Source organism: Microchirus variegatus (assembly GCF_963457635.1).
Source record: "Microchirus variegatus genome assembly, chromosome: 3".
In the NCBI taxonomy this organism is placed as follows: domain Eukaryota; kingdom Metazoa; phylum Chordata; class Actinopteri; order Pleuronectiformes; family Soleidae; genus Microchirus; species Microchirus variegatus.
Window position 1 is genome coordinate 6,872,363 of NC_139804.1, and position 13,741 is coordinate 6,886,103.

The window sequence follows — 13,741 nt, forward strand, 5'->3', positions numbered from 1 at the left end:
TCTATAGATAGATAGATACTATATAATAAACATTAAAAGCGCAATACTATCAGACCCTGCTTTGAAACAGTGAGTGTACAATATTTTAAATTATATTCATTTTAATTCTCATATATATATATATATACATATATATATATATATATATATATATATATATATATATATATATATATATATAATATCATTTATATATATATATATATATATGTATATATATATTATGATAGGTCAATTATCAATTATCTATCAATGCGAAGATAAAACACCCAAACAGAGCAATTTAACACCATGAGAGGGCGCCAGAGTTCCATGTTTACATTCAGCCTCACAGCCGCGGAACCTTTGCTCATTGAGTGAGACGGACATTTGATGGTGGCGGACCAAACATGGCTGTGCTCGGGAGGGGAGTAACCTACCTCCGTCTCCTCAGGTAAAAAATGTCACATTTTCAAGCAGATAATGTTGTAAATTACGACAATGGCCGTAATTATGAACACTAAACGCTGTGAATGAACAGTGTAAATGAAATGAAACGCTGCTGTTGATTTAAATGTAAGAAAACGACAGTGTTTTGTTTGCTAACAACGCTAACGACGTCGCTGTAGCTTCGTCACTGTTGTGTTTTTGAAGTTGTATACAGTCACAAACAGAAGAACGACTCAATAATAACGAATAAACGACATCACTGTTGAATAAATATCCAAAGAAAATATTTAAGATGTACTTAAATACCTTAATACGCTGTTAACAGTGTTATGTCTTCAGTTAAGCAAAGTGGCAATAAAAAGCTGTTTAAACGTAGGAGGGAAATGAAAGTAAACTGTAGTTTCTTTACGAATTATGTAATGGAAAAAAGAGTGACATATTGTGTATGAATAACCATAAGAACGAGAGTTTTTGTAATAAAAATAAAGGTTTTATTCGTCAAATCTGAATTTCCACTGTTATGTGAATAACTTCTTTAGCTTTTAGACATTTTAGAGAACACCTTTTTCACTATTAATGTCACTATTTTCTGTTATTGTACAAACAAGCTGATTAAATTATCTTTAAAAAAGAATTATCAAGAGTTAAAGAGTTCTGCTTGTCACTAAAATGGCTGATGTTTATTTGGGCTAAATCAACATTGCAATATGGCCTACTGCAATTTTCATTTCAGATTAAATATTGTCGTCAGACTTATACACGCCATACTTGAAGATATAAGAACTATATAAAAATGAATAGCATTCCCTCTCATATCGCAATTCATTCATTCAAATTTACTCTTTTATGCCCTTGATCCCAATAAGTATATTTTCCCCCACCAAATTAATTATAAACTGTAATCATCTTTTTTAAGGGCAGTTTTGCTCAGTAGTTAAATGTAAAATAACTGGATTTTACAGGAAATGAATGGTTTAAACTGAAACTGTTGATTTGTTTTGTTCAGGAGTTCTGCTCGTGTCCTGTTCACCCGTAAAAATCCTGCTGTTCACAAACTGGGAAAATGGACAAATGTTCTTTATGCGAGTGTAACGTCTTTAACACTGGGAGCTGGACTCTGTGCTATACCGTTCAGACAGGTGAGTCTGACACCCAGTTTTATCAGTGACACATGCACTTTATGGTACATTAAACATGTTATTTGGACAGTGTTTTTATGATTTTATTGACATAATCACATGGTGTTGCTCCTTCCTAACTCTCTCATTCCTTCTCTTCTCCTTCCGTGTCTCTGTTGCAGGTTGAAAACCTCTCTCATGACGCTCTGATCAAACGAGCAGCCTCTCTGGTCACAGACAGCTCGAGCACTTTCCTCTCACAAACCACATTGGCTCTCATAGACGCCATCACCGAGTATTCTAAAGTAAGACTCTTCACATCCTGTGTGATTGTTCTCCAGTGTGGAACATGTTTTGATATATATGTTTGAATGTAAAAAAGGGGATTTTACGAAGCTTTTAGTCTGAGTTTGTCTTGAAATATTGCAGGGGTTGGAGGTGGAAGTAAGTACTGTCTTATGTCTAGATGTAGTGGGTTTTTGGTTTGGTTAAACTTTGCCTGACCAAAAAAGGAAGTGATATAGTCTTGAGCAGAAATAAGGACAAGCAATATGTTTAATGCCATTTTTTTTGGCCCACATATGTAGGCAATAATAACATTTTAGTAATACATCAATAATACTTAAAAATAGCTTGTGATTGGATTGAGCTAATCGAAAATCTCTCCTCCATTTACTGATAGACACTGAGACTCGTATTCAAGAATTTTGGTTCATGGACAAAGACATTTGAGAATTTGATCATTTTAAGTACTCAATTAATTATCAGCAAAATGATCGACAGAATAATAGATGATGAAAACAAAATGTTCTCGGCTCTATTTAACACACATTTTAACTAAATGATGGATCAATAAAATAATTAAAAAAAATGTTTGTGACTCTTTTCCTCTTTACCAAAGATAGTTTGTGTTCAAATCAACAACACTTGAGGTGAAGAAAACTCTGATAAACATTTATTTTATTCCTGACACTTTAGTCCAATAATGGACTGAATAATCAACAGATGAATTGATGTTAAATTAAAGTGTTATTTGCAGCTGTAATCTGAGTTTGTCACACATTTGCTCCTTTGTTTGTGTTTAAATTTAAACGGTGTATGGATGTGTAACAGTTTGTTGTTTGCCAACAGGCTGTGCACACACTCGTCGCTCTCCAAAGCCGATATATGGACGCGCTGGGAAAACTGAGTCCAGCAGAGGAGGACTCAGTCTGGCAGGTGATCATTAGCCAGCGAGCACAGGTCAGTTAATCCAGTTCATTCCTGTTAATCTACAGACATGCATGTCGTAAATATAAAAAGAAGACCATCAGGACTCTGCAGAACCACACAGAGAGTTGTAGAGTTGTGTTTTGAGTCCGTCTCGGGTTTCATAATTCTCTCTGTCCCGACAGGTTAATGACAGACAAGATGAATGCCAGCGTTTGGAGTCAACGTGGGTCGCTGCGGTGAAGCTGTGTGAAACGGCGGCTGAGGCGGCGTACACGTCAGGTGTGTATGAAGGAGTGTAGCCACCGAGATGTGTAACTGATTGGTGCGGATGTTATGGTCGCAGGTTTTCTCAGGACTCTTTTTAAACCACAACAAGTGCGAAGCCGTGACTCATCCTCCTAAATCTCTTTCACGCCGACATCCGTGCCCGTTTTCTTTTCAGCGTTTGTCTCTTTTACACTTCGGGTCATTTGCCATCGCTCGACACGTCTTTGTGCGGGAGCTAAATGTAGATGACGGACAGCAGCGCTTTCCTAACGACCGCGCCGAAACCTGTGAACCCGAGGCGCCGCTGGCGGCGGCGGTGTTACGACATCTCAACTTTTGTTTTTCTGCATGTGTGTGTGTTCCCAGGAGCCGAGCACGCGTCCGTCACTGCTAGGACGAACGTTCTTTTGGCTCAGTCGCAGGTGGAGGACGTGCAGAAGCTGTCTGCGGACGCGGATAAGAAGTTAACCGAGAGCAAAGTGATGGAGGTGGAAAGGATGGCGCGGCACGCCGCTGCTTTACAGAGTAATGACGAGGAGGAAGAAGTGCCTGAAGCTTATCTGAGAGAAGACTGAGAGCTTATCAGACAACAGCAAACACCGCCTTCTTTCACTTTGAGGCCCTTTTTGTCTCTTGTTCAGTCGCTGTCTCAGTCACAGTACAATTTAAACACAACTGGAATCCGTTAAGTATCAGTTTCAGGGCACCAGTTTCAATGAGGACAAAATACACTTTAGAATAACATTAAATGTAACACTTGTAGTGGTATAAATAAAGGTTGATGGAGGGATAAAGATTATATTCAGGGATCCCATATGTACTTGAAATCCTCGAAAGTTTGTGAATAGAAAGAAAGATTTCAATTGATATTTAGGTAGGTTCTTGTTTGTTACGACGCCACCTGTTTCACACCCTACATTTATTGATGTACGTAGACGAGGCCTTCACAGAACAAACGTAGAGTCATAATTACTAGCGCTGTTGTGGACACTGTCCACTGTCTCTCTTTTTCTCTGCCGTCTACGTGAGATTCCGCGTAGAACAACTCGAGTGAAGTTAAGCGAGAGAGCACAATTTTTCACGTGATGTCCCGGGAAATAAAAATTCCAAGATCTGTCTCGCCAAAGGAAATTTACAAAGACTGACTCTGAACCAAGATCCCGGGGACATCCTACTCGACATTACAAGTTGCTCTCCCATCTTAAGGACCTTGAATTTGAGGGAATTGGTCCTGGAAAGTCCTTGAATTTGGTGTCTACCAAGGTGTGGGAACCCTGATTATATTGGACAAAGGATGATGAAGATGGAGCTGACTGGGGCAGGTGGAAAAGAGGAAGATGTTGTGAAGGAGGACACGAGGACAGTCAGAAGAGGACACAAGGGGGACAGATGATCTGCTGTGGCGCCCCCTAAAGGGAGAAGAAGAAGCAGTGTTAATACGCTTAAATTGTTAAATAGTTAAGTTAACTCTTACAGGACCAGAATGTAACATTTACTGTAGGTAAAGATTAAATAATTACACCTAATTATATACTTAAGTGTGGAATGAGCCTTTTATATTTATTTAAGGAGCCGGGACAATCAGACAATCATTTTGAGCCACAGTATTTTTATAGTAGCCCACAAAGGACGAACTAATCACCCTTTTGTTTTGACGCTAACTGGAGGCTTCATCGTTCAACTCAACGAATAAATATTGGCAAATTTTACGTTATGTACCTTTGAGTAGTTAAATACAATATCAAACGGTATCAAATTGAACTCTTTCACTTGTATTTAAGCACTTATATAGATGAAAACACTCTGAATTTAACTCTTTAAGTCGTATTTTAACACTTAAGGGATTGAAAACACTCTGCAATAGTGTTTTTTTATAGTCAATTATTGAGTTACATTTATTTCTTTACGTCATATTTTACACTTTTCTAGAAAAATAGACTGGAATAGAGTTAAATTTAACTGTTTCAGTTGTATTTTACAACTTAAAAAGGAGAAAAGTGTTAAATTCAGCTTAAATGTAATACTGCTTCATGGTGTATTTGTAGCTTCTTTGAAACTGGTGTTAAATTGAGACTTTTTGAGTAATCACAACATTTACTGTGTGGAAATTGTAATAGGGAGTCGCACACAATGGGAGCAAGCATTTCCACATTTTGGTCATTAAAGACATATTTGGTTAATGATTATAAACCGTGTCGTTCATATAGACGCTCGTTCTTTTCCTCTTCGCTCTTCAGCGTCAGGTTGTTTTTATCGTCTTCTCAGGATTCGTTGAAATAAAGACGAGACACGGTTTTAAAAAGAAACAACAGCACAATGCTGTTTATTATTGATGTTCCACTTGATGCAGAAAAAGAAAATAGAGTTTTTTGTTTCATATTAATGAATATTTTAGTATGTTATGAATAAATGGGTTTATTTCAGTGTTGTGTTACTGATACATGTGAATTGTTTGAAGAGGATTTTCTTTTACTGGGAACATTATTGTTGGAGCCAAAGTAACGAATGTTACAAATGTTTGTGTGTATTTAAATTCCCCTTTTTAAATTCTCGCTCACCTGTTCCTGCTCTTTTTTTCTATAAAGGCAGTGTTTTCTTCTTCTTCACTTGTTATTTGTATCTCTGTGTTTCACTCGTCAGCTCTGCCTTCAGTGGAAATTACCCGTGTCGTGACTTTCACCTGTGGAGCTTTTAGGTCGTCTCTTACCTTCTCCACTGTCGTCACTTCATCTACATGCGTCGTCTCTTTCTACAACTGTCACAGAGAAAAACAACAAGACGACCAGTTTCTGGTCAACAGTGGGAAAAATGTACACTCTTAGAAATAAGGGTTCCAAAAAGGGTCCTTCTACAAGGGCTGAGGTTCTACCTGGAACCATTTGCTTCTGGAAAAGCCGAAGAACCTTATATGGTTCTACTTAGCACTTTTATTACTAAGAGTGTACTTGTGTTTTAAAATGAAAAACTGTAAAGTTTTCTTTCTGACACACTAGATAAAGACTTATTTTTTAGTAATCTAAGATTTAGTCGTAGAACTGCTTGAACTTTTCACTTTGTGACACTTTTCCCAGAGGATGAACACATGATTTAATATTTTAAACACTTATTTAAATACATTTATTTAGTAAACTAACTGTTCATAGTGGGGAGAAACATCACAATAATACATTTTCACATGGGTTGCACATAAAATATAATTTTTGCTGTAAATGTCAGATAATTATTGATTACTGACAGTTTTTTAACTTGTTTTTTTTTGGGAGAAAACTACAAAATTTTGCGACAAATTGCGGAAAAATACACCCTAAAGTGTGTTATATATTGCTAACAAATATATATCATATGAATTTCTATAGACACACAGTTGATATGCAGCAGATTTAAGTAGGCAAGCTACAAAATTCATAATTGCCTCATTTCAAACGTGTAAAAATGTGTAATTTATAAATCACAAATAGCCTGAATCCAGTGACACAATCTGTCACGACCAGCAGATGGCGCTCTAAACGCACCATATTACATATTTACATTCGCTTCACTTGGTTGCACTGCATTATAGCGCCTTCTTAATTGCAAAGGATAAAACTTAAAAAGTGTTCTCTTTTATGTCTACGGCGTTTATGTGGGACATCCCCTGGTACATACATTAGACTCAACTATACGCCTACATTTTCCCATTTAAACCAATATGTGCATATACTGTAATTATGCATAATCATTTTGAGCTTCAATCGCTTAATTTATCTCCGTCACGTTTACTCTACAAGCAGGATATTAAACACTGGGGTTAAATTAGAGTAATAGCACTGTTCAAATATTCATCTAACCTTTGCGTTTTGCTGCCAGATACAGTATATGTTCATATATATGCTCTGTAACATGTATATTATATACACACTCTCTCTTATAATAATTGTCCTCAAACTAAAGGTCAGCGTGTTCTTGCAGAGGGTCATTTCTGAGGGAGCTCATTTCAGGGGGAAGACCTGAGTTGTTCGTGGAGCTGCGAGCGTCAGCAGTGAGGCGACCTCTTCCCTCTGTAGATGGTCGAGCTTTGGCAGTGGATCACAACATGAGTGTGTGGCTGTGGAGGAGGAGGAGGAGGAGGAAGAGGAGGAGGAGGGAGGTTCTGAGGTGTGCGAGGACCAGCTCACCAATGTGACTGGTGAGGAATGTTGTGTTGAACAAAGGCTGTTTTCACAGACTGTAAAACCAAATGTGCCAGACAGTGTGAGTGGATGATGCACACCCACTGGTCACAGGAGGTGGTGGAGAGGAGGTGGTGGTGGTGGTGGTCACTGCAGACTTTTCTGCCTGCAAGGAAGAAAGTGAATGTATTAGTTGTGCTTATTCAGACAGCAGTCAGTGTTTTAAAAACCTAAATGAGGTGCCACAATTACAAAGGTCACGGGGCCATAAATGCTCATAAACTATTTAGTGCTACTGAGGGGCCTCGAGCAGCAGTTAACACACAAACGATTTCATCCAAACCTGTGAGATTAGTAGTAAATTAAAGCTGCAGTATGTAACCCTTTGGGACTTTGTTTTGTTGTTGTTTAGTCTGTGAACAGTATTTGTTTGCTGCGTCCTTTATATTAAAGAGTTTAGATTGATCACAACCTTACTTGAGCCCGCTGCGATGCATTCGTTGACGCTCGTAAAATCCGTACGTACGCTCACTCTCGTCTCCCCTAGCAGCATTGTGCTCACATATACACTTGTCGTGTCTCTAATATTGGACCAATATTGCATTAAATGGGTCTGACCAATTAATCATTTTCACAACGAAATTCGCAAAACGACCCAATTAGCAAATCGCCAAACACAAATTTTGAATACTACCGTTTACAACAGCCAAATGTGACACCATGAAGTAACAGTATATTGGACAACCACTGGTCGTAAAATGAACTACATTTACCTAAAAGTCTTTGGAAGTCTCGGAAAAATTAGCTTTGACTTCAACTTCGTTGATGTATACTGTCAATTTCAGTTTCAGCGTCAATTATGTTACCTTTAAGAGGAAACTGAACAGCTGTTATCGTCCAGTAGAGCTCCAGACGTCACGTGACTCTGTTTTTTACGAACAGCCGTGTCGGCAGTGTAAGATGCTGCACAAATTAACGGAAACCAGTGCTGGATTGAACCTGCAGGACTTGACAGACAGAGTACATCTGATCCGTATATTGCCCCCGGTGTGCTTTTTATGAGTTTAGAAACAGCCGGAGAGGACATTATTCCAGACCTGCAGTGTCCTGACATCTTCAACTTCCTGATTAATAACTTCCCCCTCATCTTACTCCAGAGAGTCGCTAAACGTTTACAAGAGCCTGGAGGGAAACAAATGGACCGAAATCTGGCTTTGTGACAAACATTCAACTCTGGAGTAAAGTTAGCGTTGTTGTCACTGGAGTGTCGTAGCATAATATTAGCATTGGCAAAAGGGCAGTATAATGTAAATAACTGGTTTGTTGTTGTATGTTGCTGTGCAGACTAGCGCTTGGTAAATCTAGTCTGAGTCCGTGATTTACCAAGAAATCCCTGGTAAATCATCTGTCTCTCTGGATCTGGATTTGTCGGGATCCGGTAAAATGTTTATGAATGATGAAAACAGCCTTTAAAGAGACGGGTAGACATTTTACCTCGTATGTATTGTCTCGCGTACACATATATTTTCTGCCAGAGATGGGCGGCAGGAAATGGCGTGAACCAACGGACATTTGCTAATATATAAGTTACACAGTACAGCTTTAAATGGAGCCGAACAATGAAAAGTTTTCCGATTGAAATCGCAATTTGAAATACCACGCTCGCTGGAAGAGCTGCAATTTCAATGTTCTTTGTTTTACCACATTTTGAAACACTACCCATTCAACAGCTATGGCGTCAGCCAAAAATCGCAAAATACCAGTTGCCACTCCAGTTTTGATGAGAGACCCCTAGTGGATAAAATTACACACTGTGCCTTTTAATTGTTTCGTGGAGGAAAATTAGACGTGATTTATCATCTCATAAAGACACGAGTCTCTCCTCGTTGCGCTGACCCTGCGGGGGGAGATTGATCGGCGAAAAGGGCAGCATTTTCACCTGGGGATTTATTGCTCTTTGAGGATATAAATAAACCACCAGAGGGTATAAAAGCAGGGGGTATGGTGTCGTGACACATCATGGGTCATACCTTAATCACACTGAAGCTGAGTGTGTAGCGCTGGTGGTTCCCCCCGCAGAGTTAACGCAGGCAGGCCGCGGCAATGCCACTCGACGTGAGAGAGCACACATTGAAGCCAGCATTTCTGCTTATCTCCTGTGAATAAATACGATGTTCCCCCGAAAGTGCTGAGGGAGCGAGTTTATCACTTCAAGCTACAGTGCACGATAATAACACCGTGCTGCTGCACACGACGCCGGATTACAGAATGTGTAAAAGCTGTAATTATCCCAAAGAGGAGAACAATGCGAGGCGGTATTTCATTACCACTTTGTTTCAGGGCAGAGTAGTTTCAGTCGAAGCTGCAGGGACAACGCCGTTTCTCTGCAGAAACAGAAATCGGCCAAGTGCTTTAGCTGCGTGTGACTGTTTTGTCCTTCAGCAGACAATCTCCTGGGCTTTATATTAACTTTCACATTCACTTCCTCTTCTACCTCCCTGGAGTTTTAGAGTAGCTTCATGACTTTGGTTACACATTTTCTACAGCACACATGTGCCGCAGCGGCCTCCAACAATAATACACTAAACTCTGTGAGAACTGAAAGAGAAGCCTCTTGAAAGAGAGTTGAAACTTCTTCAAGAAGTCTGCAAGTCCACTCACCGAGTCGATGAAGTGGATAAACGAGAATCTACACAGATAACATGACCATTTATCACTAAATATGTCTGTTTCTAGTCTTAAAACTCATCTTGCTAATCTAATGTATTTATTTCATGTCAAAATGGCAAAGTTACTATTTTCTACACAGGCAGTTGTGAAGTGTGAGAGTCTAATTGGTTAGTTTTCCATATAAGAGGCAGGCAATTTTATATATATATATATATATATTTTATATATATATATATATATATATAAGTTTTCTGTCCAATTCATGATTATGGCCCAGAACATTTTTTTTTTCCAGGCTGCACTAAGTGATGTTCCACCGTTTCTGCAAGAGTCTGGTGTTTGTTTTTAGTCTCTAGAGTGTTTTTTTTATTATTGTTAAACAAGAACAATATCTATTGAGAGTAATGTCACTAATGTCAGTGGTTAACACACTCATTTCTTCTTTATCTGCACTGTTTTTTGCCAAAGATGCACCATTTCTAGTGCAATGCTAGCCAATCCTCAGCCAGTTAGCAAAGCTGTTAGCTTTCATGTTTGTAGCACGCCTTACATTTTAAAAAATGTGTCCCGGCGCACAATATCAGTTATTTAATCTATCTAATAATCTAAACTATTTATTTAAAACGAGACGTGAAGTAAAAGATGCTAAATATTATCCACTGTAACACTGTGTCTGCCAGTGTTGCTAACTATCTACGTCCTGTCAAATGTAGGGCAGTTTTGGAGAATTCTACATTAAATGATGTTATATTTCATTTTGGTAGTTGTTTGTATAAAATAAATACGCATTAGGGTTTCCACTATTGTTTTATGGCACAGCTGTAATAGAACAAAAGTGGTAATAGAAATTTCACAGAAAAATCTTCCTAAAGCTCTTATAAAAAAATGTGTCTAAGGAAAATAAGATTGTGAACTGGATGGTGTACCATTCGAAGAGTTAGACAACACAAAATTAACCTCTTCTGTCATTTCAGTGAAGAAAATAGTACTGTTTAAAAGTCCATTAATGGATTCAGCAGTAGCAGCTCAGTGTTAAATAATGCCAGTTTGCTGTTTACGGGCATGTCTTGGAAAGAAAAACTGTTTCCCTGCAACACAGCAGCCATTTTGACATGATTATACTAAAGTGAAGTTAATGAAGGCTCTGCTCTATTTCACAGGTCCTGAGCTTTAACCGAGCAGAACAGTGTATAGCACTGGGTTTGAGTGAATATGTGTCTCCGTGTTACGGGAAAAATTTGGCGACCACAGTCGTATTCGGCATATTTTCAACTCTAATTTGATTTGTTTTTATTTCACGTCTAAATAAGTGCTGTGGAGAAAGGTCCGCACAAACAAAAACTTCACTGTGACAACCCCCACTGTAATAGTTAAACAGTTATCCACTTATGTGTTGTTAAACAGTTAGTCAGTAATCTACGTATATATTCAGCATTATCCAGGGTCAGATTAATCCTCCAGGGCCCTCATTACTCACCCAATTTCTCCAAATCATTTTGTGGTAACTTAATCAAGGATCTTATTAAGGAATATGTATGACATAAGTGCAACATGAACCCATATGATAATGCAGGAGTTAAGACACGTGCATAAGAAAGGCCTGGAATCACGATTAAAATAACAATGAAGGTGTCAGTTCAAAGCCCTAATCATTTCAGTTTATCTTGCGTTTTTTGTGTTTTGAAACTGGATTTCCAAAGAAATGTTCAATTAATCAGGTTTCTACAAAACTAATTGCCACGTGGTGAACCGGGAGCCTTATGGTCCCCGGAGATTTGGAGGGCCTCAGGGCAGCTGCTCGTCTTACCCAGCTGGTAATCCAACCTTGATCCCTTCCTACGGCAAAAGTCAATGCTTTTAAAATATCTCATGGATGAGGAAGTATAGAAAAGTTCAATCTACTTTTATCTACATTTGATGTGCTTCTGCCATCACCACCATGACATCATCGAGTATTCGTTTTTAGAGTTGTTTTTTAATGATTAAAACAAGATTTTCCTGCTTCTTAAATGTGAATATTTTCTTTTATCGAGAAAATAATCAATGACAAATATACTTTACATATGTCTAGAGACAATACAGACAACATACTAAACATGAAACAACATGCAATGAAACAATACATAACCACAGAGGCATTAAACAGCCACTGAAATAAAAACAAATAGATAATAGAGAATGTAATACTGGCAACAACGAGACACATATGACCACATTTAGTGACACTAAACGGCCACGTCGATTCGCAAAAGTGACAAGAAACTGCCACAAAACAACTGCGAGCAGACACAAAGCAAACCACTAAGAGCTGCAAAACAAACACAAATTGGTACAAATGACTAAAATGAGATGCCAAATAACCACTGAGAAACAGGCAGGGAAACGACCGCAAAGTGACGTAAAAGTATTATAAAGAGAGAGAGAAACAATTGCAAAGAGACACGAAACCACAGAATGACCCAGCTCCATTTTTCACCGAAAAACATGGGAAACGAGATTTTAGCCACTTAGCGAAAAGCTCACAGAGCAACGTAACTTAAAAAATATGACTTTTTCCTTTCTGTTATGAAGCACAGCAGTTTTTTGCTATATGCGGACTGTGCAAACGCAAAGGGGCCTCCGAGCCACTAGGGGGCACAATCAAGTGGCTCAATCTGCTAGCGTGTTAAATGTTTTTTTGCTCTAAGTCATCAACACTACTCATTCGGACTGGTTAAATTGTTAAATTCGATGCATGACACTTTCACGCGCCCGGGGGCCAGATGTGGCCCGCCATGTCATTTTATGTGGCCCGCGAGTGATAAATTGGTCTTAAAAATCTGTGTTAAAATAGGTCTATGCTGCTTTAAGGCATGCATTGACCATAAACTATATTTCCCACAATGCATGGCGAAACACCATCGCATACCGGGTTACATCAATAATGCATAATATTTGTAACTTGAATAAGTAATAAATACAGAAAGTTATTTAGCAGTATGTTACAGAGTTGTTACCTTTATTTTACATTATATCTGGTTACATTTATTCTGTATGACAGTTATCTGGCCCTTTGAGGGTAACCATTATGCTGATTATGGGTTAGGAATCGCTCCATCGTTATTGTGCAACCTCGGGGGCCTCCCCCCAAACAGCATCTTGCTTAGGGCCCCCACAAAGCTAGAAACGGCCCTGGTGTGAAGAACAAGAAGGAAAAAGAGGAAGGAGAATAAAAAATATGAGTGAACCCAGGATATAAAGAAACTGTGTACTGTACATTTAATGTTATATGACAGCTATGATGATATCTATCACTTGTTTGTTTTGTAATTTCATATTTTATCTATTATGTTTTATTTTATGCTTATATTTAATGGTATCATAGTGTTTCTTTCACTCACTCACACAAGAGCACCGCGTGCCCGCGCATCCCACTTGTGCCCGCGCCTGTATTCTTCGTCCCTCAGCAGCAGAGAAGTGGTTCAGTCCACGCGGAGCCGTCGCTATGGAGTGAAGCAGCCGCAGAGACAGAGAGGCACATCCTGAGAGAAGAAGCCACTTAGAGAAAGAAAGAGAAAGAAAGACTGATTCATCTACGGAAACACACAGAGACAGAGAGAGGGAACCATGGAGAGACCTCAGCCACGACACGGACCGAGACTTTTTACATCACTCCTCATCTTTTACGGACTTACACGTGAGTTTTTATGGCTTCTTTTTTCCCCCTTTTCTCGCTGTGACACTTCCAGGAGCATCAGGGAGAGAAGTTAGCAGCAGAGGAGCTGATTCAAACCACACTGAGGCTCACTAAAATCTGACTGTTAGCTTTATTTTAGCTAACGGTTCCTGTGTATGTATGTGTGTGTGTGTGTGTGTGGAGGAGAGTTCCTAACGTTACGTCGCTTGGAAAGAAGCTGC

The 13,741-nt window shown here is 38.9% G+C and overlaps 1 protein-coding gene across 1 annotated transcript; it reads left to right on the plus strand.

Moving 5' to 3' along the window:
* The first annotated feature begins 373 nt into the window (after positions 1-373).
* On the plus strand, positions 374-5,006 carry LOC310924403 (diablo IAP-binding mitochondrial protein-like). The gene is made up of 6 exons (XM_083886125.1): positions 374-433; positions 1,436-1,568; positions 1,730-1,852; positions 2,679-2,789; positions 2,942-3,038; positions 3,393-5,006. The coding sequence occupies exons 1-6, from the start codon at positions 390-392 to the stop codon at positions 3,599-3,601; spliced, it is 717 nt and encodes a 238-aa protein (XP_083742251.1). The 5' UTR covers positions 374-389; the 3' UTR covers positions 3,602-5,006.
* The last annotated feature ends 8,735 nt before the right edge of the window (positions 5,007-13,741 follow it).